The 25,842-nt window shown below is 43.1% G+C and overlaps 1 protein-coding gene across 1 annotated transcript in view; it reads left to right on the forward strand.

The window, feature by feature from the left end:
• The window catches only part of NME7 (NME/NM23 family member 7), a 1,612,386-nt gene that overhangs the window by 1,252,244 nt on the left and 334,300 nt on the right, over window positions 1–25,842 (forward strand). The window contains exon 9 of the mRNA XM_044071838.1: window positions 19,289–19,357. Coding sequence (XP_043927773.1) covers window positions 19,289–19,357 — 69 coding nt within the window. The remainder of the gene's footprint in view (window positions 1–19,288; window positions 19,358–25,842) is intronic.

A 25,842-nucleotide genomic window follows, 5' to 3' on the forward strand; every position in this document is an offset into this window, starting at 1 on the left:
CTACCTCCCTTACTTAGTTACTTGATTTCTTCTATCACATTAGAATTAAATGCTGTTTTTTCTCATATCTCTCCTTCCTCTTCTACCTATGGTAGCTGTCAGTACCATTGTTGATACTTTTCCTTCCCTTTTTTTTTTTTCACCCTCTAGAGGATATCCTCTTTAATCTACCATTGTTGTTAGAAGCAACTTTTTTCTTCATCATGACTGATAAACCCACTGGCTTTAAGAAATGCTCTTCCTGTGGGCACAAGATCACTAACTGTTGCCCTCAGGGAGAGTATCTATCGCCTAGGAGCTTCACACTTGAATATGGATTTCTCCATTTGTGCAGCTTTTAATTGCAGGACTCTTAGCGACCATTAGAACAGACTGAATCTAAAGGGCTTGCTGGCATCTTCATCTTCCTCTTCTGCTGCAGAGGCTGAAACCCCCTGTAAAAATATCCAAAGCCTCTTCAAAGGTGAAAGACTCAAGAAAACAGTCTCCAACCTGCTCTCCTAAGTTGACTCCTTCTTCAGAGCTGCCTCCTAAAATTCAAAAGAAATTGGATCCGACCCTCTTGGATCCAAAGTGAAAACAGGCAGATCTAACATACACAGACCTGACATCCTTTCCTTACTAAGTCTCCAAGAATGTGGTCCCCAAGATTCTCTCTGGAGCCTGTTTTTCATTTGCTGCATTCTCCTTTCCTGCAGGAGGCAATGAGGAGAGTCTTGGCCCCAGTCTACCACTTCTTCAATCAGGTCCTGCAGGAGCCTTTCTGAAGCAAAAGTGGATAGGATGATGAAGAATTTTCTCAAAGCTAAGATTCAGTTGGGGGTTATCCCAGCTCTGGCTCCCATGAGATCTGTGAGCCTCACTTCTGCTTTCCATGATCCAACCTGCAATTTCAGAGCCATGAGATCCAAGAAACCCAAGAGTGTCGTAGTTGGATTTGAAGGTAGCTAGGTCTTCGACTCTGACTGCTTTCCTGACTTTTTCAATGCTCATTCCTTTGAACCAGGATGAGCCTCAGAGTGTTGGCATTTGGTCTGGGGGCCAGGGTTCCACTGGCTGTCAGAGCCGTCCCTGCCCTTTGGAGCTTCGGCATTGGACAGCTCGGCTCTGACTTCCTCTTCGAGGCATGGGTCTGCACAGGGTCAGAGCATGGTGACATCTGGAGCTTTGGCTTCTTGTGCTTTCAAGATGGTGGAAGGTCTCTCATCTGAGAAATTAAACTACTCCTTCCTGTTTGGATCCTACAGTCCTGCCTCCTTCGGGTTTGAGCTCTGATCTTCTTAGTCCTATCATACAGGGACAGCCGTCCCCATCAAGTGTCCAGACAGTCCCCCTTGAGAACTTCCCCTCTCTTTGGGTACCTCTCCAGACCATCCCAATGAGGAGGCACCCTGCAAAAGAAGGTGCAAGAAGAGATGCATAGATTTCCTTCAGGAATCTCCCATCAAAGACACTGACTTCGATGAAGGGGAGGAGTTACCCAGATCTCCACCTGATGATGTCTCCTTTGGAGGCATCTTAAAAATTCTCAAACAGAAAGATGGATTGTCCTCCGATACCCTCTCCTAGTGTTCCTGGAAGCTTTTGAGTTTGGCCTATCTATGTCTTGGGTGACTCGCCTGGCTGATGAGCTTATAGATCTAGTCTGTTGCGGGACGTGGAAGGAAACTTATACTGTAACACCCATTTCCTGTCATCCTGATAAGTTTCTTGCCCCCCCCCCCAAGAAAGACCACACTGGAGCAAGGGAGTTCCTGTTGATGTTGTGGTTTTGGTGGCAGCCACAAAGTAGGAGTTGGCAGGGAAGAACTCCTCTGTCCATCCCCTGACAGAGAGTCCAGGACATTGAACTGATTCGGGAAGTGATTTTTTTGACTCCGCAACCTTTGCCTTACTGTGTCTTCATTACTTGGCACATTTCACTAGGCTACAGCAGGATTTGACTAAAGAGCTTTCCAAATCCCTCTGAGTCCATGTCCATGGAGGACTACAAGAAGTCTTCTTCACAGCTGTCCACTCTTCTATCAATCTCTAATGCGTCCATAAGGCTAATTTCCCACACTGCTAAGGGTACTTCATGGGCAGCTAGTTCAGGTATAGCCATTGAAAGACATGCCTGAATGAGCTTGTGTGACTTTGTAGAGCCTTTCAAGAATTCATGCATTAATGCTGCATTTAATGGGTCATCTTTGCTTGACCCTACTGTTAAGGAAATGCTTTTCTGGAGTGAACAGGATTGAAAAACCTTGTTTGCCGTAGGGATACCCTTTGTCTACTCCTCAGTAGTCCTTTTCCAGGAATCAACAAGAAGATAAGAAAATGTGGGTCCGTAATCCCAGGATCCTTTCCAAGATTCTTGTGGGAATGTCTCCCCCAGAGGCAGAGGGGGGTTAGTTCTAATGAAAGACACTATCATCACAGCAGGGGAGGCATGCAAAACCAAGGTTTCTGAGATTGCCATTTAGATAAACCCTTTCAGCTCTCCTGAAAGGTTGCCTGACTGCCTACCTTTGGAGGCAGTAAGGAGTGTTTGTCTCTGCACCAAGATGCCTGGGCATCAATAAAAGATTATTGGGTGCTAAAAATCATATCCAGAGGTTATTTTATACAATTTTCCCAGACTCTCCCCAACCTAAAGAAAGTCTCCCTGGCATTCCACCCAGTCAGGGGGAGGCAGCATCTTAAGAAATTCAAAAGCTTCTAGACAAAATAGTCATCTAGGAGGTCCCACCAGATCAGAAAAGATTCAGAACTTACTCAAAATTCTTTGTGTGCCAAAGAAAACCAGGGACCTGAGACTGGTTTTGGATGGTAGCAGCTCACTTGAGACTGCTGGGATTCCAAGTGTTTCCATACCTAAACAACTTGACTCCTCTCTGCCTCAACCAAGCATCTTCTAGAGAAATCCAGGAGCTAGTTGCTCCAGTTATTTCAATCTACAGGCATCTCAGTCAACGTCTACAAGTCTTATCTTCAACCTTTTAAGTGGCTGGAATTCATAGCTGCTCAGTTGAGCAAAGTCAGCCTTTTTTCCACCACAGTGATTATGTACCATCAGGTGTCAAGTGCAGCAAATTATTGCACACCATTCTCCCCTAGCCAGACTTGATTTTCAGGCCTTAGGGTCAGTGGCAGCAGCCATAATCTTACTGTAGCCCATTTTTATATGCACATTCTTCAATGGACTCTAATTGCTCAGTGGTCAATTCTTCACCATCCCTTGTCCTTACTGATCAAACTCACTCGAGTTATTGCACACCATTCTCCCCTAGCCAGACTTGATTTTCAGGCCTTAGGGTCAGTGGCAGCAGCCATAATCTTACTGTAGCCCATTTTTATATGCACATTCTTCAATGGACTCTAATTGCTCAGTGGTCAATTCTTCACCATCCCTTGTCCTTACTGATCAAACTCACTCGAGTATGCAAAGACCAGCTACGTTGGTGGATTCAGTCAGATGAAATTTCCAAAGGCCACCCTCTTGTGCTTCTGCCCTCAGTAGCTACTGTAACCATGGATGCCTCCCAAAAGGGGTGGGGGAACATTTCTTGGGAAAGGTGGTCCAAGGCACACATCAATGTCCTAGAGATAAGAGCAGGCTACTTAGCATTACAGGCCTTCCAGAATGCCCTTCATCTTGGGACAGTTACTATTCAAACCAACAGTATGTCTGTAGTTTGGTACAACAAAAAACAAGGAGGGACTCAATCTTATCCCCTTTTGTCAAGAAGCAGTGAGAGTGTGGCAGTGGGCAGTCTCCTCTTTCTTATGGCAATGCATACACCGGGGAAATCCAACATGCTAGCAGGCAAACCCAGCAGGTCCATTCTAATGCCTCATGAGTGGTCTGTCAATCAGTCAGTGGCAGAGAGGATTTTCCGTTGATGGGGGTCAACCCTGCTGTGATCACTTTGCATATCCCCACAACAACAAGGACAACAGGTTTGCCCTTCTGGAGGGGTCACCGAGAGATGCTGTAGTCCATGTTTGGCCCTCCGGTCTGCTTTACACTAATCCCTGGATACCTCTAATTGCAAAATTCTTGCAGAAGGCACTTTAGTTGAAGAACACTATTACCCTTATTTCCCCTTTTTGGCCTTGTCAAGTCTGGTTCCCCTTCTTTTGGTTTCACCTTTGCCATCCACCCTGGATACTGGACCCCAGTCTAGACCTTCTCTCTCATCCCACAGGGATGGATCTTCAAGATATTACATGCCTGAAGTTGACCGCATGGTTTCTCCAATTTCATTGATAGACAGCCCAGGCTTTCCTCCCCAGTCCCACAGATACTACTGTCTTCTCACAAGGCATATATGAGAAAAATCTATAAAAGTAAATGGAAAAGATTTTCTCTTTGGGCTCTACAGAGAGAATTGAACTCTTTCACTGTTCCTATTTCTCCTGTCCTAGAGTTTTTAACATCTATTTTTCAAGAAGGAGCTAGTTTCTCTACTATCAAAGTGCAGTTGGCAGCCATGTCTAGTTTTTCATTCAGGCTTGTGCAAAGCTTTTCTCAAAGGTACTTTTTTGTTTAGGCTCCCATTGATTTGACAGTTGTGTGCTGCAAGAGTTAACTCAAAAATCCTTTGAACCATCAGATCTGATTTAAATTTTTTTGACCTGGAAAATTGCCTTTCTAATGGCCACTATGTCTGCAAGATGAGTTTCCGAACTCCAGGCTCTCTTCCAGATCTCATCTTCCACAAAGTCCGGGTTACCTTACGGACCAATCCATACTTTTTTCCTAAAGTTGTCTCTGAAACAAATATTTAATCAAGCCATTAACTTGCCTGTTTTCTTTCCCACCTTTGCTGACAAAGGAGAACACATGCTTCATCTTTTGGATATATGTAGACAACTATATTGTCTCCATAGAATGAAAAATTTCAAAAAGTCAGAACAATAGTTTGTCTTTCACCCCAAACAAACTGGGCTCACTCGTTTCTAAAATTACCTTAGTCAAATGGCTTACTGATTGCATTTTCTTTGTTTGCAGTCAGTGAGGTCTTTCCCTTCCCAGGCCTCCTAAAGCACACTCCACCAGGTACATGGCTATATGATTCACCTTTTGGTCTAGAACGTCTATTGACATTTGTGCAGCGGTTCCCTGGTCTAATGCTCATGTCTTTATTGCTCATTACAAATTGGATTTGACTTCCAGAAGCAGGGCTGCTTTTAGTTCTGCAGTACTCCAGAATATCCTTCCATGAGTGCCACCCAAGGTACACATAGCTGGGGACTATGTCCCAATAGATGAACTAATAAAAAGGACATCAGATATTGAAGTTATTTACTCATCATAACTATGCATCTGTGTTGCCCATTTTCATTCTTCAACTCTACACCCTTCATCCCCCCTTTCTATTAGCTTCTAGAGTGATTTTATGGTTAGTGTGGTATGAGCCCCAGATGTTTTTCGTGTTTCACTGTTGCAGTCATTACATTTGGTTTATCTGCCTGCAGGTAGCCCTCAACCGGCCTGAATACCAGAGTCTTGGATTCCTGTGTCGGATGCTGTCTCTTCTTCCATGACATCAGGTCGTCAGGGCTATAAAACATGCAGCCGACACCATTACATCATTCTTTCTTGCCGTGCGTGCCTGAAGCAGAAGCATTTCGCAAGTGCCAGTTGGCCGACTCCTGAAATTTTCTTTTTCGAGTTTCAGAACCGAAGTCTTCGAAAAAAGCGAAGTACCCCATTCGGGATCCTTTTTCCTTGCTCTTAACTGATGTCAGTAAAAGTTAACAATTGTCTTACCTGTCTATTAATTGTCTTGCCAGACCGTATCAAATCAAATTTACTAGACACTCCTTTGAACAAGGACACACTGTGTGGCACCAAAGCAGAAGAGGTTCTTAAAAAGATGGAAGAAAAAGCTAAATCTATGCAGACAGTCAAAGACTTCTTGCAAGTACAGCTGCCTATATTCAGTAGGCATTGTCCCTCAAAACATTGGTCCTTATTAGCCCCCTCAAGGCTGTCTCAAACTAGACCCAGGGGAAACAGATCCCTCAGACTACAGTCTCAGGGAATGTAGAGATCTAAGCAATGGAGTGCCTCCACTTCAAAAACAGGGAGTGCTAAGGTAACCCCTTACAGAAACAATTCTCAATGACTTCTCAACTCCACTCCACACCGCTGTCCAACTGCTTGTGCCCCTAGGAGGAAAACGTGCCCATCATGCAAAAAAATGGACTTCCATCACCAAAGACTGATGGTCCTCAACACTGTATCCTAGGGGTACACATTTTACTTCCACTCACTGCCAGCCCCAAAAGGGTTCCCAGACCTTCCTCCAAACCAGTGGGTAGAGGCACAAAACCAAGTTAAGTCCCTGCTCTCTATAAGGGCAATTCAGTCTGCTCCGGCAGAACAGATGGGTCAAGGGTTCTATACCAGACTTTTACTGGTACCCAGAAAACAGGGCACTTGGCACCCAATCCTAGATCTTTCCATTCTAAACACCTTCCTGGTGGTACCAAAATTCAAAATGCTCACCCTGCAGCAGCTTCTTCTTATGCTGGCCAAAGATGCCTGGTTAGCCACACTAGACTTAAAGAAGCCTATCTGCACATCCCTATCAGGGAGTCTTGCAGGAAATTTCTATGCTTCAGGGCAAGATCTATGCATTATCAGATGTTCTTCATGTTTCATTGTTGCAGTCCTAACATATGGGTTATCCGGCTCCCGGTAGCCCTCAATCGGCCCGAATACCAGAGTCTTGGTATATGACGTCGGCTGCCGTTGGTTGTAAACTGATGTCAGAATGCCAGGTATAAAGGGAGGCGGCCGACGCAATTTCCTCAGTCTTTCTTGCCATGTAGCCCGAAGCAGATGCAATTTGCACTAGTGCCAGTCGGCTGTTTACCTTCTTTCGACATTCCGACTACCAAGTTGAAGACGCCTTCAGATAAGTACCCTGTTGGGGATGCTCTTTTCTTGCTTTAACGAATGTCACATAAAGTTAATAACTGTCTTGCCTGTGGAAAACAGATTCCGCACCGTGATTTTCATTCCTATTGTATAACTTGTTTGGGCCTTGAGCACAACGTCCCTAACTTTGATCTCTGTTCTTCCTTCAACCCGCGTACCATACACCGTAGAGCTAAGATTTTATATAAGCATTTTGGAGTCTGGCCTTAGTTCATCGGTATGGCGTCTTCTGGTCTCCTGACTTCAGATATACCTAGGAAATGCAAGGACAAGGACCGCCACAGGCCTAGGGTTAAAGCTGCTGACAATGCGCCGGTGAAATTGGTCGTCGGCCCAGTGGTAGCTAGTGAGGCGCTTTCGCAGCCCCTACAGTCTGCAGAATTTCAGCCACAGGCCTCTGCTGAGACCTTTATGGAGTCCTCCATGCTGCAGGCTGCTATCTTGTCTTCAGACTCTCCGCCTGTTGCCACCTCAGATGGGTCTGGAGCTGCTATGCAGGCACCGGCTTCTGACGCCTCTTCTCTTCGACATGAGACCAGAGCTAGACTGACTACCTTAGCTCAGACTTCTGCAGTTGTTAGGCCTCCAGAGTCCCTCTAGAGTACTAGTAAACCTTTCAGCCGCAAATCTACCCACAAGCGGGAGTCAGCCTCCTCTCTTGTGCCTCAGGCCCAGTTGTTAAAGATGGCTGGTGATCTGCTTACCCTCATCTCCCCTTCCAAGAGGGTTAGGGAATTGTCTCGTGATGTTTTGTCTGAATCAGATTCTGAGGTTTCCAGTATTTCTGCTGGTGAGGAAGGACATTCTCAACTTTTTTCTGGCTTTGAGGATTCTGATGCTGAAGATTCTATCCCCTCTGCCTCCCCTCCAGAAGATTTTTCCTTTGGGGATACTTTGAATACTCTTAGGGAGCACTTTAAATGGGAAAGTCAGGATTTCCCTCAGTCTAAGAAGAGGATCTGAGAATTATTAGATTTGCCACAGCATAAACCTCTGGCTATACCTCCTGTTTTGGAAGTTGTAGATAATGTTTTCATGGAAAATTCTTTAACTCTTAATTCTGTTCCTCCTGCTCCTAGAAAGCCTGATAGGTATTATAGGGATGTTCATCGTGTTACACTGCTGCAGTCATTACACTTGGGTTATCCTGCCGTCAGGCGGTTCCCCAGTCAGCCTGAGTTCCAAAGTCTTGGTCCGGCGTCGGTTGCTGTCGCCTCCTCCCTGACATCAGTGCGGCAGGGGTATATAAGATGCAGCCGAAGCCATTTTCTTCAGTTTTTCTTGCCCCGGATGTCAGTTGCCCCCAAATAGGTAGGCAATTCAATTTGCTAATAAAACATACATAAGAAAAGCAAGCAATAACTTTCAGCTACCAGCAAATACTCCCCATAGGTAGTAAAGGGTAGAAGACATAGGTACGTACCAGCAAGTAAGAGGGGAAGGAGGGAGGGTAACCTGGACTGCAGCAGTGTATACAGTCGAACATCTACATTTATGGTAGGTACAAAACTGTACTATGTTCATCGTGTTACACTGCACAGTCATTACATTTGGGTAGAATCCCAAAGCTGAGGTTGGGTGGCTGGTTCTATAAGGCATTAGGGGTGGCTATAAGGCCCTGCAGTACTGTAGTGGCGAAGCCAGCTCTGGATTTAGAGTATAGAGGCAGATGGTAATGCTTGGTGAAAGTATGCACAGAACTCCAAGTTGCTGACACCGGACCAAGACTTTGGAACTCAGGCCGACTGGGGAACCGCCTGATGGCAGGATAACCCAAGTGTAATGACTGCAGCAGTGTATACACTCGAACATCTACATTTATGGTAGGTACAAAACTGTACTTTCCTGATTCTCATAAATTTCTTTTTTGAAACCCTACTGCTGATCCTGAGATTATTTCTCAAGGTCCCAAGGGTGTTAAGGCTACTATTGCTAAAAACCCCGTACCTTCGGATAAGGAGTCTAGTGCCTTGGACAGGTGGGGTTAAAAGGTTTATACCTCTGCAACTCTTTCCATTAGATCTGTGAATTGTCTTTTTCACATGCTTAAGTATCAGCAGCATACTTTGGAGGCTATTAAGGCTGCAAAGATTTACAAGATTTACTAAATTCTGCCACTCTGGTTAATATGCATTCTCTTCATTGTGGTTTTGACACCTTGGAGGCTTCCTGCAGAGCAGCAGCCACTGGTTCCGTTACTCGAAGGCATGCTTGGCTTAGGGAGCAGCCTCTTTCTGAACCTGTAAAATCTAAATTGCTGGAAGTTCCTTTGCACAAAGACAACCTTTTTGGTAAGAAGGCTGAGGAGGTACTGAAAAAGTTGGAGGATAAGGTGAAATTTATGCAATTTATAAAAGATTTCCTTCAGGTTCAGCCTCCTCTGTTTAGTAGGCATTATCCTTCCAAGAACTGGTCTTTTCCTGATCCTGCCAAGCAGGGTCACTCTAGGCCTAGGGGTTTCAGATCTTCCAGAGGACAGGCTGCTGCCCTCCAAAGGACTAAACAATGGCATCCTTCTGCTGCTAAATCAGGGAGGTCTATGCCAGCTTCCCAAAGCAAGCATTCTCAGTGACTCCAGCCTTCTTGTGCTTACCTCTGCGGGCCCAGGGTTTCCTTTGGGGGGAAGGTTAGCCAGGTTCGCAGGGGTATGGTCAACTATCACAGATGACAAATGGATACTCAACATAGTAAACCAAGGTTACAAGTTTTATTTTCACACCTTCCCTGTTCTACAAGGTTACCCAGTCATTCCTAGCACTCTCAGGGCAGAGGTAGAGAATCAAATTTCTTCTCTACTGACTATGGGGGCTATAGAGCCAGTTCCTGCAAATCAGGCAAGCCTAGGTTTTTACTCAAGACTTTTTCTGTTACCCAAAAAGGGGGCAACTGGTGCCCTATTCTGGATCTGTCTGTTCTAAACACTTTTCTGGTGATTCCCAAATTCAAGATGCTCACTCTTCAACAGTTACTACCAATGCTGGGCAAGGATTCATGGCTGGTAACTTTGGATCTCAAGGAGACTTATCTGCACATCCCATTAAGGGAAAGTTGCAGGCACTTTCTTCGTTTCAGGGCTGAGGAGCAACACTTCCAATTCTCTGTGCTGCCCTTTGGTTTATCTACTGCTCACAGAGGTTTCACAAAGTGCCTGGCACTAGCCATTGCTTTTTGCAGGCAGAGGAACATTCAAATTTATCTTTACCTGGATGACTGTCTCATTCAAGCAAACTACCCAGAATAGTTAAAAAAGGATTTGGACTTCGTGAAGAACATTCTCACTTCTTTAGGTTACACTCTCAACGAGAAGAAGTCAGAGTTGGTTCCTACAAGGGAGATTGTTTTCCTGGGAGCGAGTCTGAATACAGCCACCCAGATGGTATTTCTCCCTCAAGACAAACAACAAGATATGTCGGCTTATTTCAATAACTTGGCAAGCATGACCCAGCTCTCTTCAAGGCAATTCCTGCAAGCACTGGGGTTCATGGCTTCATGTATCCTGATGATCCCATATGCAAGGCTGCATATGCGAAAACTTCAATGGTACCTCAAGAACCTTTGGTGTCAACACACACAGGACTTAGACTTGATTCTTCCCCTTATTCCCCGTCTACAACTGGAGTTTCTCTGGTGGTCAACAGCCTGTTCTCAGAACAAGGGTCTACCTTTCCGCCCACCACCTGCCAGCCAGACTCTCACCACAGACGCCTCAGCTTATGCATGGGGGGCACATCTGAAAGGCAAGGGCATACAAGGGACTTGGAGCACCCAACAGATTCATCTGCTCATAAACTTAAAAGAATTGATGGCAGTGGAGCAGGCCTTGCTGGCTTTCAAGGACCTACTCTATCCTGGGACTCTTCTGATCAGGACAGAACACCACAGTCATGTGGTGCATCAACAAGTGGGGGTGACTCACTCTTACCCTTTGTGCAGACACAGCATGAAACTATAGTCCTTAGCAGCTTCCATGGGCATACATCTCACAGCCCAGTATCTTCCAGGGAGGCTAAACTCCTTGGCAGATCAATTAAGCAGACATGTCCTGGATCCTCATGAGTGGCAAGTGAACAAGATCATTTTCCATTGCATCACTCAGCATTGGGGCACTCCTCAGATGGATCTTTTTTCCTCTCACACCAATCATCTCCTTCCAACCTTCTGCACCAGGGAGTTTCACAACAAAGCATGGAGAGTGGACGCTTTGTCCTTCCCTTGGACACAACTTTCAATTTGTGCCTTCTCCCCCTACCTCTTCTTCTCAGAGTGCTGCTAAAGATAAGGGACGAAAAATAAAAAGACTATTCTGATAGCAGCATTGGAATCCCCTTCTTCACAGTCTTTCCCAAGCTCAGCCTTGGCATTTTCCCCTGGCACCAGATCTGTTGGTTCAGGACGGGAGAAAGTTTCTTCATCCTCATCTTCAAACTCTGCATTTAACTGCCTGGCTAATAGTTTAAATCTTTCTCAGCAGGTGGTTGAAGTTCTTCAGGAGGCCTAGCACCAGGAAATTCTATGCAGATAAATGGAAGAGATTTTGCTCTTGGATGCAGGCTAAAGGAGAACAGTCTTCCCAACCTTCTCTTTCCCTCATTTTTGATTATCTTGCAGGTTTGCTTAATGGTGGACTTTCCTTTTTTTCAATTAAGATTCATGCTTCAGCAGTTTCTGCTCTTTGTTCTTTTGAGCAACCTATTTTTTCTCACCCCTTGATGAAACAGTTCCTGAGGGGAGCTAGCAATCTTAGACCTCCCAGAAGAGCTCCTACTCCTGCTTGGGATCTTAATTTTGTCCTGGAGAAGCTTACTCTTCCTCCCTTTGAACCTGCTGCCTCTGTAGACATAAAGTTCCTTTCATGGAAGACTGCTTTTCTTTTGGCTATTTCTTCTGCCAGAAGGGTTTCGGAGCTGCAAGCCTTAATGGCAGTAGAACCTTTCATTATTTTTCATACAGACCGGGTTTCTCTGAGAACTAATCCCTCCTTTATGCCTAAGGTGGTTTCCAGTCTGACACTTAACCAGTCTATTCATCTGCCTACATTCCTCAATAACACCCAGAATAAAGGGTAAAGGATTCTGCACTCTCCTGATGTGCACAGACAGTTGAGATTTTACTTAAATAGGACTAAACCCTTTCAGAAGTCTCAGCAGTTGTTGGTTAGTTTTGTTCCTGGGGCTCAGGGTAAAGCTGTTTCCAAACAAACCATCTCCAAATTGATTGCTCATTGTATTCAGTTTTGTTACCTGCAGCATGGAAAGGTTCCCCCCAGGGTATTAGGACCCATTCTACTAGAGCAGCCTCTACCTCTGCAGCTTTTTTAAGAGGTGTGCCTACTAAGGACATTCTAGAAGCAGCCACTTGGTCTTCTGTCCATACTTTCACAAAGCATTACAACTTATCTTTGTTTTCTAAGTCTAGGGCTGGTTTTGCCTCTACAGTTTTGCAAGGCCTCCTTACCAATCCATAATCTGTAATTCTTCCTCCACCCTTTTGTTCTCTTCCTGGGTTTTGGGAATCAACCCATATGTTAGGACTGCAACGGTGAAACATGAACATAGTACAGTTGTGTACACTTACCATAAATGTAGATGTTTGAGTATATTCACTGTTGCAGTCCTGGTTTCCCACCCTCCATTCCCCCTTTTTTCCTAAGGCACAGACTACTGTTATGTTATTTTTTGGATGGCTTTTTTCCAGGGTCTTCCCTTCCTGGTTTGGCCTTCTTTTGGGGGCTCCTGACAGTTAAGGCAAGAAAAACTGAGGAAATGGTGTTGGCCGCCTCCCTTTATACCTGACGTTCTGACATCAGTTTACAACCGATGGCAGCCGATGCCATATACCAAGACTCTGGTATTTCTTACCGAAGAGAGAGAAACATTCAAATTTACCTGTACTTGGACGACTGCCTAATTCAGGCAGACAGTCAGGAAATGCTGTTGCACCACCTGACATTTGTAAAAAACTTTCTAACCTCCCTGGGGTACACCATCAACAAAAAGAAATCAAAACTAGTCCCCAGTCAAAAGATTGTATTCCTGGGAGCAAGCATGGACACAGCATCCAAGATGGCATTCCTTACTCCAGAAAAACAAGCCTACCTGACAGACTACTTCACTCAAATGGCTAACAGAACCCATCTGTCTGCAAGGAAAATCCTGCAGCCCCTAGGGTTCATGGCCTCATGTATCCTACTAATTCCGTATTACAGACTGCATATGAGGAAACTTCAGTGATACTTAAAAAGTCTTTGGTGCCAACATTCTCAGGACCTGGAAAATGTCATTCCTATCATACCTTGTATAAGGACAGAGTTTCTTTAGTGGGCAGCAGCATGCAACCACAACAAAGGACTGCCCTTTACTCAACCCCATACCACCCAGACCCTAACCACAGACACATCAGACTATGCCTGGGGGGCACACCTGGACAAGTGCATTCAGGGACACTGGAGCCCAAGTCAAATTCATCTGCACATCAACCAAAAAGAGATGCTAGCTGTTCAGCATGCTCTAACCACTTTCAGATCCCTACTATCACCAGGACCCCTGCTAATAAAAACAGACAACACCACAGTTATGTGGTACATCAACAAGCAGGGGGGGATCCACTCTGCAGGCTAGTCATGGCCCTCTGGAACACAGCTTGGACATGCAGGTCCATCTGCAAGCTCAGTTTCTGCCAGGCAAACAAAACACACTGGCAGACAACTTAAGCAGAAATCTCCTAGACCCACATGAGTGGCAATTAGAGCCCAGCACCTTCAGCCTTCTGATTCAGAAATGGGGGGGGGCCCAGAGATGGATCTTTTTGCCTCCCCCTACAATCACCAGCTCAGCAAATTCTGCACCAGGACACCTCACAGCAGGGCCTGGAAAGTGGATGCCCTATCCTTCCAGTGGGTAAACCTCTCAGTCTATGCATTTCCCCCTCTGCCCCTTCTCTCAAGAATATTGCTAAAGATAAGACAGGACAGACCAAGGACAATTCTGATTGCCCTGGACTGGCCACGCCAGTGTTTGTACCCACGCCTGCACAGCCTGTCACTGGTACCACCGTGGCACCTACCCCAGAGCCCGACCCTGCTCACTCAGCAGGGGGACAGATCTTGCATCCGCACCTGCAAACCCTAAATCTTGCAGCCTGGCTTATTCCTTGAATTTTCCCCCAGTGACCAGCCTAAGCAAGCAGGTGCTGGACATCATTCTTGAAGCCAGTAGACCCAGTACAAAGAAATCCTATGCTGATAAGTGGAAAAGGTATTCCTCCTGGATTCAATCTAAAGGAGAGTACACTACTCTGCCCTCCCTACTTCTAATCCTGGATTACTTAGCAGATCTACTCCACAGATGCCTTTCCTTCTCCTCCATTAAGATTCATGCCTTTGCCATTTCAGCTCTTTACAACTCTGAGCCACCCCTATTCTCTCACCCTGTCATCAAACAGTTCCTGAGAGGGGCAAACAACTTAAGGCCACCAAGGAGAGTACCCACCCCTGCTTGGGACCTTAACTTTAGACTTGAAAAACTCACACTGCCTGTTTTGAGCCTGCAGTGTCAGCAGACTTAAAATTCCTCTCTTGGAAAACAGCATTGCTCCTGGACATCACTTCAACGAGAAGAGTGTCTGAGCTACAAGCACTTATGGCAGTGGAACCCTTCATTATTTTTCATGCTGACAGGGTCTCCCTCAGAACTAATCCTTCCTTTATGCCCAAAGTGGTGCCCAGCATGGCTCTCAACCAATCTATCCATTTGCCAACCTTCTTTCCTAATCCTCAAAATAAAGGGAAAAGGATCCTGCACTCCTTGGACATGCACAGACAGCTCGGATTTTACCTGGATAGGACTAAGCCCTTCAGGAAATCTGACCAGTTATTACTCAGTTTTGCACCAGGGGCAGAGGGCAAGCCCATTTCTAAACAGACAATTTCCAAATGGATAGCACACTGTATCCATTTCTGCTACAAACACCATGGGAAGCCAACCCCTCAGGGGGTCAGAACACATTCCACTAGCACAACTTCTACCTCTACAGCATTCCTCAAGGGAGTCCCCTACCTGGGATATTCTGGATGCTGCTACCTGGAGTTCTGTACACACATTCACCAAGCATCACCGCCTGCCTATATTTTCCAAATCCAGGGTGGGTTTTGCAACTGCAGTCCTGCAGGGCATTCTAGCCAGCCCAAACACTTCTTGACTGCCTCCATCCTTTCTTCAGCTTTGGGAATCGACCCAAGTGTGACGACTGCAACAGTGAAACATGAAGAAGTATGTACAGCTGTGTACCCTTACCATTAATGTAGATGTTCGAGTGTATTCACTGTTGCAATCCTGGTTTCCTTCCCTCCAGCCCCCTGCTCTCTCTCTCTCCCCTCTGTGTATCCTACTCACACCTTGCAGGGGTATTGGTATTTACTTTTTACTGGTGGTAATTTCTTCCACCATAGCTTAGCTCCCTATTGGGGCTCCTGACATTTGGGGCAAGAAAAACTGATGTAATGGTGTCAGCTGCCTGTTTTTATACCCCTGATGACCTGATGTCAGACATGGAGTGACAGCAACTGACACAGAAATACGAAGTCTCTCGTATTCAGGCTGACTGAGGGCTACCTGCAGGCAGATAACCCAAATGTGATGACTGCAACAGTGAATATACTCGAACATCTACATTTATGGTAAGTGTACACAACTGTATTTTGTGCCCATCCAGCACATTTATGCCAAGCAAAACAGACTGCCACAACTGAATCCATACTGGTTAGTCAGTGCTGTCTCTACCCTTAAGCTGAAGACCATGGACTTTAGTGCCTGCACTGGAATATTGTCCTTTGGCTATGCCAGACCTTATTTATACGTTATGAAAAGAATATGCGCATATATATATATATATATATATATATTCACGTACTGAGAATGCAGCTATTCCACACAGGCACATATTTGCTATTTGTAGGCCTTAGACTTTGTGCTACAATGCTGTGTAGTATTTCCAAATAGTGGATATCCTGTAAAGTTAGTGTGCTGATCCTTTATGCATAAGCTCCCTATCTCCAAGACAGAATATTCACAGTTTGTAAGCCTGGTAAATTATGATAGTATCACAGAAGTCTTCTTGACAGAGTGTAGCTCATAAATTATCATGCTGATATTGTATGGTAAAGCCTCTCAACCTAAACAGCATAGTAACTGCTGCTGCTATAGTCACTTAAAGATATAAGCAAACAGGTAAAGCAAAATATATTATGTAAAACATACAGATACCCCTAAGAATCATGCTTACTGGTCTGTCATGAGTTTAATGACTGAGCAGTTATCTGAATGGAAAATATACAACTTACCAGCAAAAACATGTATCCCTACAGCTGTGAGAACTTTTACAGACAAGAGTGGACACAGTATTGTGTGACTTGCAGAATACAAGCAGTCAGAATGGTGACACTAAGCGAAACTGAGGCCTCATGTGGTGAAGGACTATGAATTGGTCAATTCCCCTTTCTTATGGCTTCACTGTTTGAAAGTCCATAACATCTGTATCACGCTGAGTTTCCAAGACACGTGCAAGAGGAGGACATGGGCATGTGTGCTGATCAACTGAGCAGCAAATGCTTAAAGGTAATGAGGTTCTTGACAGTGTATTTATACACATTATTGCCATTTTAGTATATCATTTGGCATCTTGAGACAGAAATTGCTGATAATGCTTACAGTCAGGGATTCTGCATAATGTATGAAGAAACTAAAAGATTTCTTTATCTCTTTCACACCCACTTCAGTTAACAGCTTCTGGGACTGCATAGTGGAGTTTTCAGAAAAGGTGAACACCTGGTGTGACCCAGACCTCATGGTGAGCAAGGCAGGAAGTGGGCAGTGGGTTGGCAAACAATTCTTATGCTGTTGCACTGTCCTGAAAGTCTCAGGAATAGAAAATTGAAGTGTGAAGAAAGAGCCTAAAGATATACTGTAAATGTAAAAGTTTTTTTTTTTCATCTTAAGCACTGTGCATTACCATCAAGGAGGTGCTAATATATGTATTTTTATCTTTCAACTTATCAGGTGGTGTAACCCAGTAAGGGGTGTGTACGGCAGGAGATAGGAATGGATGGCTGCAGTCTGAGTGTGTGCATCATAAGTATCCACCTTAGAGTTCAGTGTGATTCGGTGATATGTCACACTTATGACACTTTCCCCCTCATATCTTCACTGTGCAGGTTCTCCTGATGAGAATGAGGAAACTCGTCAGGCCCAGACAATTGTGGTTTTGCTGTGCAGATACCTGATAATAATGAAGATTGGCAGGCAGAGGCACCTTCACATCCATGGCAGGTTTGATTATAGGAATGTGAATGTCTCACTGGAGATGGGTGAAAGACCCTCTCATATGGACATCCTTGTCCTATAACCTGCTAGAAAAACAGTTACTTTGGTTGTACATAACCTATTGTTGCACTATAATGGCAGTTAAGTAACTAAGCACTCTACTGATGCATGTGTGCACTCTTTATGTTCTCATTGCTCTACTCTATTATGTGCTGCAAAATCTGCACAGTTAACTGTGGTTATTCTGTTCTATCACTCTTGATTGTTATATCAGAGCTGTGCAGGTCTGAGTGCTGTGAAGTGTTTGAACCTCAATGTTTATGTGCAGAAGTGTAGCTAGCAATTCTGGTTCTCAGTACTGTCCTCTGATCTGTTATAGTCCCTCAATGTTCAAAGTTGAGGGAAAAAAAAAGCTCTTCTCCTTGGACTTGAGGAGGAAAAAACTCTTATTTCCTTTTCAACTGTATAAAACTTAATACATTTATATAAAGTAGCTGCTACATTTTAGATCAAACATGGAGCACTAAAATCTTTCAATTCTGACCAAAAATGCAGTACTGGTATTGGTTTCTTAATGGTGGTAATGCACTGAAGAAAGACTAATCCGCATTTGCTGATTGTGCCTCCAACACTTTGCACCAAGGGCAGATACCCCTTCACCCCATCCTAGCTACACCTCTGTTTATATAATGAGTATTTCTCATACTGGGTAACATAACCTTCACACATAAGCCTTGCACAACTGCACAGTGCATCCCTATGAATCCCGGCCTGAATATAATTAGTACTGTATATAAAACTGAAATATTTAAGCGAGTTCTTAAAGCTTTGATGTGTTAACTGCACATATGTGACATAGACTATATGGATAAATAATATTGTGACACGGATAAATAATATTGTGACACAGAGAATACAAGGATATAGTTATGCAGACAGAGAGTAGGATTTAATGCACATTTATATGCAATGTATATATTCTCTGTATACACACACACCAGTTAGCTAGAGAACAAAATCCTAAGTGCTAACATTTTATGAATGCATCTTCTCATAAAGAATACAACCATTCAGAAAGGTGATGCTGCGCTAAACTGAGGCTTCCTGCATTGAATGACTTTGAGTCTCTTAATTCCACTTTACTTCCATAGAAATTCACTCTTACTGCTTGCATTTAATGGAATTATTGCTTGTAATCTAACTTAACTAAAATAGAATGTTCCTGTTGTAATCAAGTGTAAACTGTATAGTGGCATGGATACAACACATTGCAGATTCTGTATTTTCAGAAAGGTCTCAGAGGGTTGGGGATCAGGAAGAGAACTCTTATTTGTGAATGTGGGAATGTTGTATGCTTTTGAACACTGTAACTTAACATTTGTACTGTTCCATGTCCATTAACAGAGGTTGAATTTTGATTATATTAGGACTGCAAGTGCAAACATTCATTTTACATTCTAAACATAGTGAAATGAGTGGTTGCACTGTGTCGTGTTAAATAAATGGTAGAGTTTATGCAAGTTTGATATATTATATATGAAAACTGTAGCTAGGTCATTATTAACGGAGGATGAAAGGTTATATCCAGAGCAGTAAAAAGGCTAGTAGCTGATAGATAAATGTGCTCATTAACAGTTTTGCTGTGGTTTTGGGTATTCTTAGTAAAATTCCTTTCTTCCTTTTCCCCTTGGTGTTTTAGTTTGCATGCAGGATATTAAACATCTCTTTCTTTTTAAAATAGTGTAGTTTTCTTTGCTAAGTGAGCCAGGCATCTAATTTAACTTGTAGCTCTTTGATAGTCAGGTGTATGTATAGGTGAATTATTCCAAAGAAATTGTGAAGAGGTGAACGAAAACAATCGGTCGCTGGTAGATTTAATCTTTCAAATAAATGCCCTGTTTTGCATAATTGTCTATATTGAAATACTATGATTTTGATGGTGTGTGTTCTTTCTTTCAGAACATAGTTCATTTCCTTTGTTGCCCCAGATTTGATGTGCCGTTGTGTAATGTTCTGATTTTTTTTTTCCTCTGAATAGTTCAACATGGAGCGTGCCAATGCTGAAGAATTTTATGAAGTTTACAAAGGAGTGGTTGCCGAGTACAATGTAAGTGTAAATAGTTTTGAATTTAGACACACTGCATTTTCTTGTTTCAGTATATTTTATTTCAGGCAGATCTTGTACAGCATATGTTCAAGTGTGGTAACCTATGTATTTTCTGCTGTCATTTTAATTTTCTATTACTCTTGCCATTTCTAGAGATTGGAGTATCTGAAAGATAGAACATCACATATTGCGCTTGCCGCAATGTAGTAACATTTTCTTGAATAGCCCTTGCCATTCATCAGTCTTCTCTTAGCTCATCCTTCCTTCCATTCAAGTTCACCAACATCACTAATGCATACGCACAGCACGTCATATAAGGGACAAATACATGTCTCCTGCAGTGTATTTGCAGTCAATTTTGTTTATCTTTTGACATTCACCATATCTAGCTTCAGAGGTTCAGCAGGTTACCATCTATTGGCACTCATCCTTATAGCTCTTCAAAAATGTAAGTATAAAATCCGTTATTCTGTGCTTCATGAAAAAAGGAAACTTTTTCTTCCTCATTTGACTTTTTTTGTTTTGTTGTATTAGCCCACTGCATCTCAGTTTTAGGTAGCTAATAAATGATGTAATCTGGGGAATTCTGTGATTTTCAAGAACTTGAATACTGTGTACTTATAATTTATTTTATAATGTTACCGTATTAAACCACCTTCATAAAGTTAGTTGCTTTGCATGTGCTTGTTTACTTTTAGTCTGGATCATTAGCTAGAAATGTGCTTAAACCAGTTCGTTAAGCTGGTTATCCAACTAACAAACCAAGACTTCTTTTGAAAGCAGTAAATCATCTTTACTGTAATCTTGTTGGAGGGCTGTCTAGAATAAAGTTAAGCCCCATATTCAAGGAGAAAGTTATTTTAGACAATAGTCTTTTCCATCCACCTGTCAGCACTTAACCAGAAAGGGCTGCCGATATTTGCAAGTGATTTATAAAACAGAGATAGATAGGCAAATAGATATATACATTAAACATTAACATGTTGCAAATGAATTTCTTTCTTATATTTCTTTATCATTCTCACAAGGATAAGTTGTAAATAAGTTTGTCCACCCCAGGATTCTACTGCTAAGCATTTAGTTAAAAATCTTAAGCTAAAAAATGTAAATAAAATACTCATTTTTTTCCATAGTTCTCCTTGATTATTCTCTCAAGGAGTAATTGGGAAATGTTTCACAATCTTCAGGAAAACACGATTAAAAATAAAGAAGCTCAATGAATAATATAAATAGAAATTTACTCTATAAAATTTAATTTGCCCCATGTAAATCAAAACCAGAATTGTAGTGACCTTTCTATGGAGCAGAGTGGGTAATTTCATTTTATAGACCCATCTGCCAAGCTCTGTAGTGCAATCCCATTCAGAAATGCTTTGCAGTTGTTTTGATAATTCATATTTGGGATCTGAGTTGCACAAATTTATTGTAATAAAGTGGTTGTGGGTCCATAGATGGTATGTTGAAATATAATCTGAGCTCAGTTGTTAAATTTTGGCAATTACAGATCTGTGTTGAAGATAATTTTGATGCCAGGATAAAGCAATTTATTTAAAATGTGTATATCTGATGTCTTCTTCATTTCTCCTCACAAAAGGGTCTCTGATCCGACCTTCAGATCTGGCTCAGCCAAATTCTTCAGACTTGGATCCATCTGTCAAGTTCAAGATTACAATCCACCCAAGCACTTAAGATTTTGTTTGCCACTTCATCTTCTGGACTCTGAACTCTGCGCTCTCAAGTGATACTTACCTTTATCAGGAAAGTTAGGATAGCTTTTACATGAGGCTATGCGATTTCACTGATCCCTTTAAGGCATCCTTTGTGAATGCCCCTTACAATGGCTCTTCTCTGTTTGGGCCTTCGGTTAGAGACACTATCACATGCAGCGAAAAGGACGGAAAGACCCTTTCTGCTGTAGGAATCAAATGTTTTATGCCCTAGAGGTCCTTATCCGAGAGCTAATGCAGTGGCAAGAAAATTTATTTATTTTACATTTGTTGACCAGGAAATTCCGACTGGACACATGTCCATTTACAGCAGAGGCTGTAGGAGAAAAGCTCCATTTTACATACACTGCAGTAACATACAAACGATACAGTAGTATACAAAGCAAATATAAAAGGATTAATAAGAATCTACAGTACAATGTGATTATACTTCCTAGGACATTTTTACATAGTAGTTTAGTATTAACTATGGATACATTTCTTAGAAATTCAGTAACTTTATAAAGCTGAAATGCTTTCAAAAGGTTGCATTAAAAAATAGAAACTTGATGAGAAGAGTAGTTGTTAGTATCTTTGTCTTTACCCAGGGGTGTTACAGGAGCATAGCCATTTGTTAGAAAGATGGGTTATGAGGAGTTTTTTTAAATTAAGTAGTGGAGGTATTGGATGTGAGGGTGGCTGGTAGAGAGTTCCAGAGTTTGGAGATGCAGTAGCTATTGAGAGATTTCCCTGCTTCGTTTTTGTAATTGGTGACCTCAAGAAGGTTAAGGGTATTAGATCTCAAAATTCTTTTTGTGGTGTAAGGTTGTATAAGATGTTGGAGGGCTGGGACATTGTCTGGTTAGTGGTATAGCTTATGTATAGCTTATGTGCTAATGATTGAGTTGCAGTAGTTGAGGGAGTTCTAACCAGCTTATTTTTTATGGGCTATACAGTGATGTGTTCTATATGTAGATTCAGTGGCAAACCTAGCTATTTTGTTGTAACAGGATTCTAGCCTGTTAAGATCATATTTACAAAGGTTGGTTAGTACTGGGGAAGCATAGAAAAGGGTGGATAATAGATGTGTCCTGGCTACTGTGATTCTAGATTGTTTAAAGAGAAATTGTTTGTTACGACAGAGCAGGCCTAGTTTTTTTATGTACTTTCTTGATGGTTTGGGCAGTGTGGATGTCAAATCTAAGGTTATCAATTTCAATGCCTAAAAGTTTGGTGTGGGTTGTTGGGATAATTACAGTTTTGTTATTAGAGGTGATTGAGAAATTTACAGCTGGGTGGGTGGTTTTATGGGAAGAAAAAAGTAGTAGTTTAGTTTTATTAGGGTTGAGAATAAGCTGATGGTTAGAGAACCAGATTTCTGCTAGTGAGAAAGCATTTTGTGTTTGTGAGAGAAGGTCTGGAGTGGTGGCTGTACATATGATAGTGGTGTCATCAGCATACTGAATAACAGTGGCCCTGGGGGTGGAGGATGAGAGTTGATTGGTGAATAGAGTGAAGAGTAATGGACCTAGGATAGACCATTGAGGTACTCCTAAGGACACTGGCAGTAGGGGGTGATAGTTGGTTTTGCCATTTTACCGCCTGATGCCGACCTGACAGATAGCTCTTAAACCATGTGATGGAGGAGGTACTGAGGTTAATGGTAGAGAGTAAGTTGAGGAGTCTACTGTGGTTGACCATGTTGAAAGCTTTTGTTAAATCTGAAAATATGGCTGAGACAAGTTGTCCTTGATTTCTATGATAATTAATGGTATTGGTGAAAGAAATAAGTGCAGTGGATGTACTGTGGAAGGGTCTGAAGCTGTGCTGGTTTTTGGATAGCAGTTTGTTTTCAAGGAGGTAATTCATAAGCTGAGTATGTATGACCCTCTAGGATTTTGGATAAGGGCGGTAACATAGTAATGGGGCGTTAGTAATTTAGTTCAAAGGAGTTGCCTCCTTTGTGTAGTGGGATAATATGGGAATTTTTCCATAGCTGGGGTATTTTGCACTCTGTGATTGATTTGTTGATGAGAATAGTGACAGGATAGGCAATAGCAGATGTTCTTCGTGTTTCACTGTTGCAGTCATCACGTTTGGGTTATCTGCTTGCAGTAGCCCTCAGTCGAACCTGATTAACAAAGTCTTGGGTCCTGCATCGGTTGCTGTCTCTTCTTCCATGACGGCAGGTCGTCAGGGGTATAAAACATGCAGCCGACACCATTACATCAGTCTTTCTTGCCGTGCAGTGCCCGAAGCAGAAGCAGTTCACAATTGCCAGTCGTCCGACTCCTGAAATTTTCGTTTTCGAGTTTCAGAACCGAAGTCTTCAGCTAAAAGCTAAGTACCCTGTTAGGGAAACTTTTTCTTGCTCTAAACCAATGTCAGTAAAAGTAAATAATTGCATTTCTTGTGGAAAGCAAATACCTCATAAAGATTTTCATTCTTACTGTATTCTTTGCCTAGGCCCTGACCACAACGTGCCTCGTTCTCAGTTGTGTGCGTTATTTAAACCACGAACTATCCGTTGTTGGTATATTTTCGCCTCTAAATATTTTGGTGCTCGGTTCAATTATCCTGATATGTCTTCGGTAAGCCATCCGACTACCGACATTCCGAAAAAACGCAAAGATAAAGACAGAGACAGGCTGCCTAGGTCCAAAGCTGCCGACGATGCTTCTCCTAAGCCAGTCGCCAGTTCACCGGTACTCAGTGAGGCGATTTCGCAGCCCCTGATACCCGCTACTTCAGATTCGCAGGCCTCTACTGAGACCTATTCTGAGTCTGGTATGCTGCGAGACGCTTCAACTGTGGAACCTGCGAATGTCTCTACCTTGGATGGGTCCGGAGCCACTGTGCATGCCCGGCTTCTGAGGGTGTATTCAGGCCTACTGACTTGCGTAATAAACTGACGCCATCTTTTTCTTCAAGGCCTAAAACTCAAACCATGCCTAGAAAACTGACGCCCAGATGTCATGGTCAGGCCTCTATGCTTAAAAAACAAATGATAAGAATGGCTGAAGACCTTATTACTCTAATTAGGGGAAGTCAACCTTCCCCCTCTAAGAGACCTAGGACTGAGTTTGCTGAGGATACTTTTGACCAGGATTCTGAATGTTCTGTTTCCTCTGATGACCAGGATTTACCCTTATCTACCTATGAGGATTCTGATGCTGAGGACTCTATTCCCTCTGCTCCCCCCAAGAGGATTTCTCTTTTGGTGAAACCTTGCATACCCTCAGGGAGCATTTTCATTGGGAAAGTCAGGATTTCTCTGATTCTAAAAAGAGACTTAGGGATTTCTTACTCCTGCCTCAGCATAGGCCTTTAGCCATACCTCCTGTACTAGACATTGTTGATAATGCTTTTTCGGAATCTAGCTTGGCCCCTGACTCTTTGCCTCCTACTCCCAGAAAACCTGATAGATATTACAGGGTCCCTGACTCTCACAAGTTCCTTTTCAAAAATCCTACTGCGGATCCTGAGACCATTTCACAGGGACCCAAGGGCATTAAAGCTACTACTGCCAAAAATCCTTCCCCCTCTGATAGAGACTCCAGGGCGCTGGATAGATGGGGTAAGAAGGTATACACTTCTGCAACTTTGGCCATTAGGGCCTTAACCTGCAACTTTGGCCATTAGGGCCTTAACCTGCCAGTTTCATATTAAAGTATCAGCAGCATATTATTGGATTGCTTAAACAGAAAATTATGTTGATTCCTGATTGTGTTGAAAATAAGGATTTACAGGATTTACTGCATTCAGCTGAACAAGTTGGAAAACATACTTTGCAATGTGGTTTTGATTCACTAGAGGCATCTTGCAGGGCTGCTGTAACAGGGTCTGTACTTAGAAGGCATGCTTGGCTTAAGGAGCAGTCCTTGCCAGATTATGTTAAAGCAAAATTACTGGATGCTCCCTTAAATCAGGACCGCCTGTTTGGCAAAAAGGCAGAAGAAGTTCTTAAAAAGATGGAGGAAAAAGCTAAATCTATGCAAACTGTTAAAGATTTCTTACAAGTACAACCTCCAAGGTTTAGTAGGCATTGGCCTTGCAAGAAATGGACCTTTCCTGCCTCTTCCAGACCTTTTCAGTCCAAACCCAGATCCAGCAGAGCACCCAGGCTTCAGTCCCAGGGTATGCACAGGACTAAGCAGTGGGTGGCCTCCACTTCCTAATGTGGGAGTAATAAAACTTCCCCCTATGGTAAACTGTCTCAGTGGATTCCTTTTAAAACTTCCAAGCACTTCCCAACTGACTGCCCCCTTGGGGGGAAAGATTGCTCTTCATGCAAAGAACTGGGAGCTCATTACCCAGGACAAATGGGTTTTAAATATAGTGTCCCAAGGATACAGATTTCACTTCCACACGTTACCAACACCAAGCTGGTGGCCAGATCTACCCCAAGTCAGTGGGCAGAGGCCCAAAAGCAAGTACTTTCTCTCTTAAGCATAGGGGCTTTTCAGTTGGTACCAGAAGAGGAAAAGGGAAAAGGTTTCTACTCAAGACTTTTCCTGGTACCCAGAAAAGACAATTTGTGGCATCCTATCCTGGACCTGTCTACTCTAAACACCTTTTTGGTGATTCCAAAATTCAAGATGCTGACTCTTCACCAGTTGCTGCCTATGCTAGGCAAAGATGCCTGGTTGGCAGCACTAGACTTAAAGGAAGCATACCTGCGCATCGCAATCAGGGAATTTTGCAAAAGATACCTATGCTTCAAAGCTGGCTACACACACTCAGTTCTCTGCATTGCCCTTTGGCTTTTCTACTGCGCCC

Source organism: Protopterus annectens, chromosome 5.part0 (assembly GCF_019279795.1).
Source record: "Protopterus annectens isolate FY-2018-M chromosome 5.part0, PAN1.0, whole genome shotgun sequence".
NCBI lineage: Eukaryota > Metazoa > Chordata > Ceratodontiformes > Protopteridae > Protopterus > Protopterus annectens.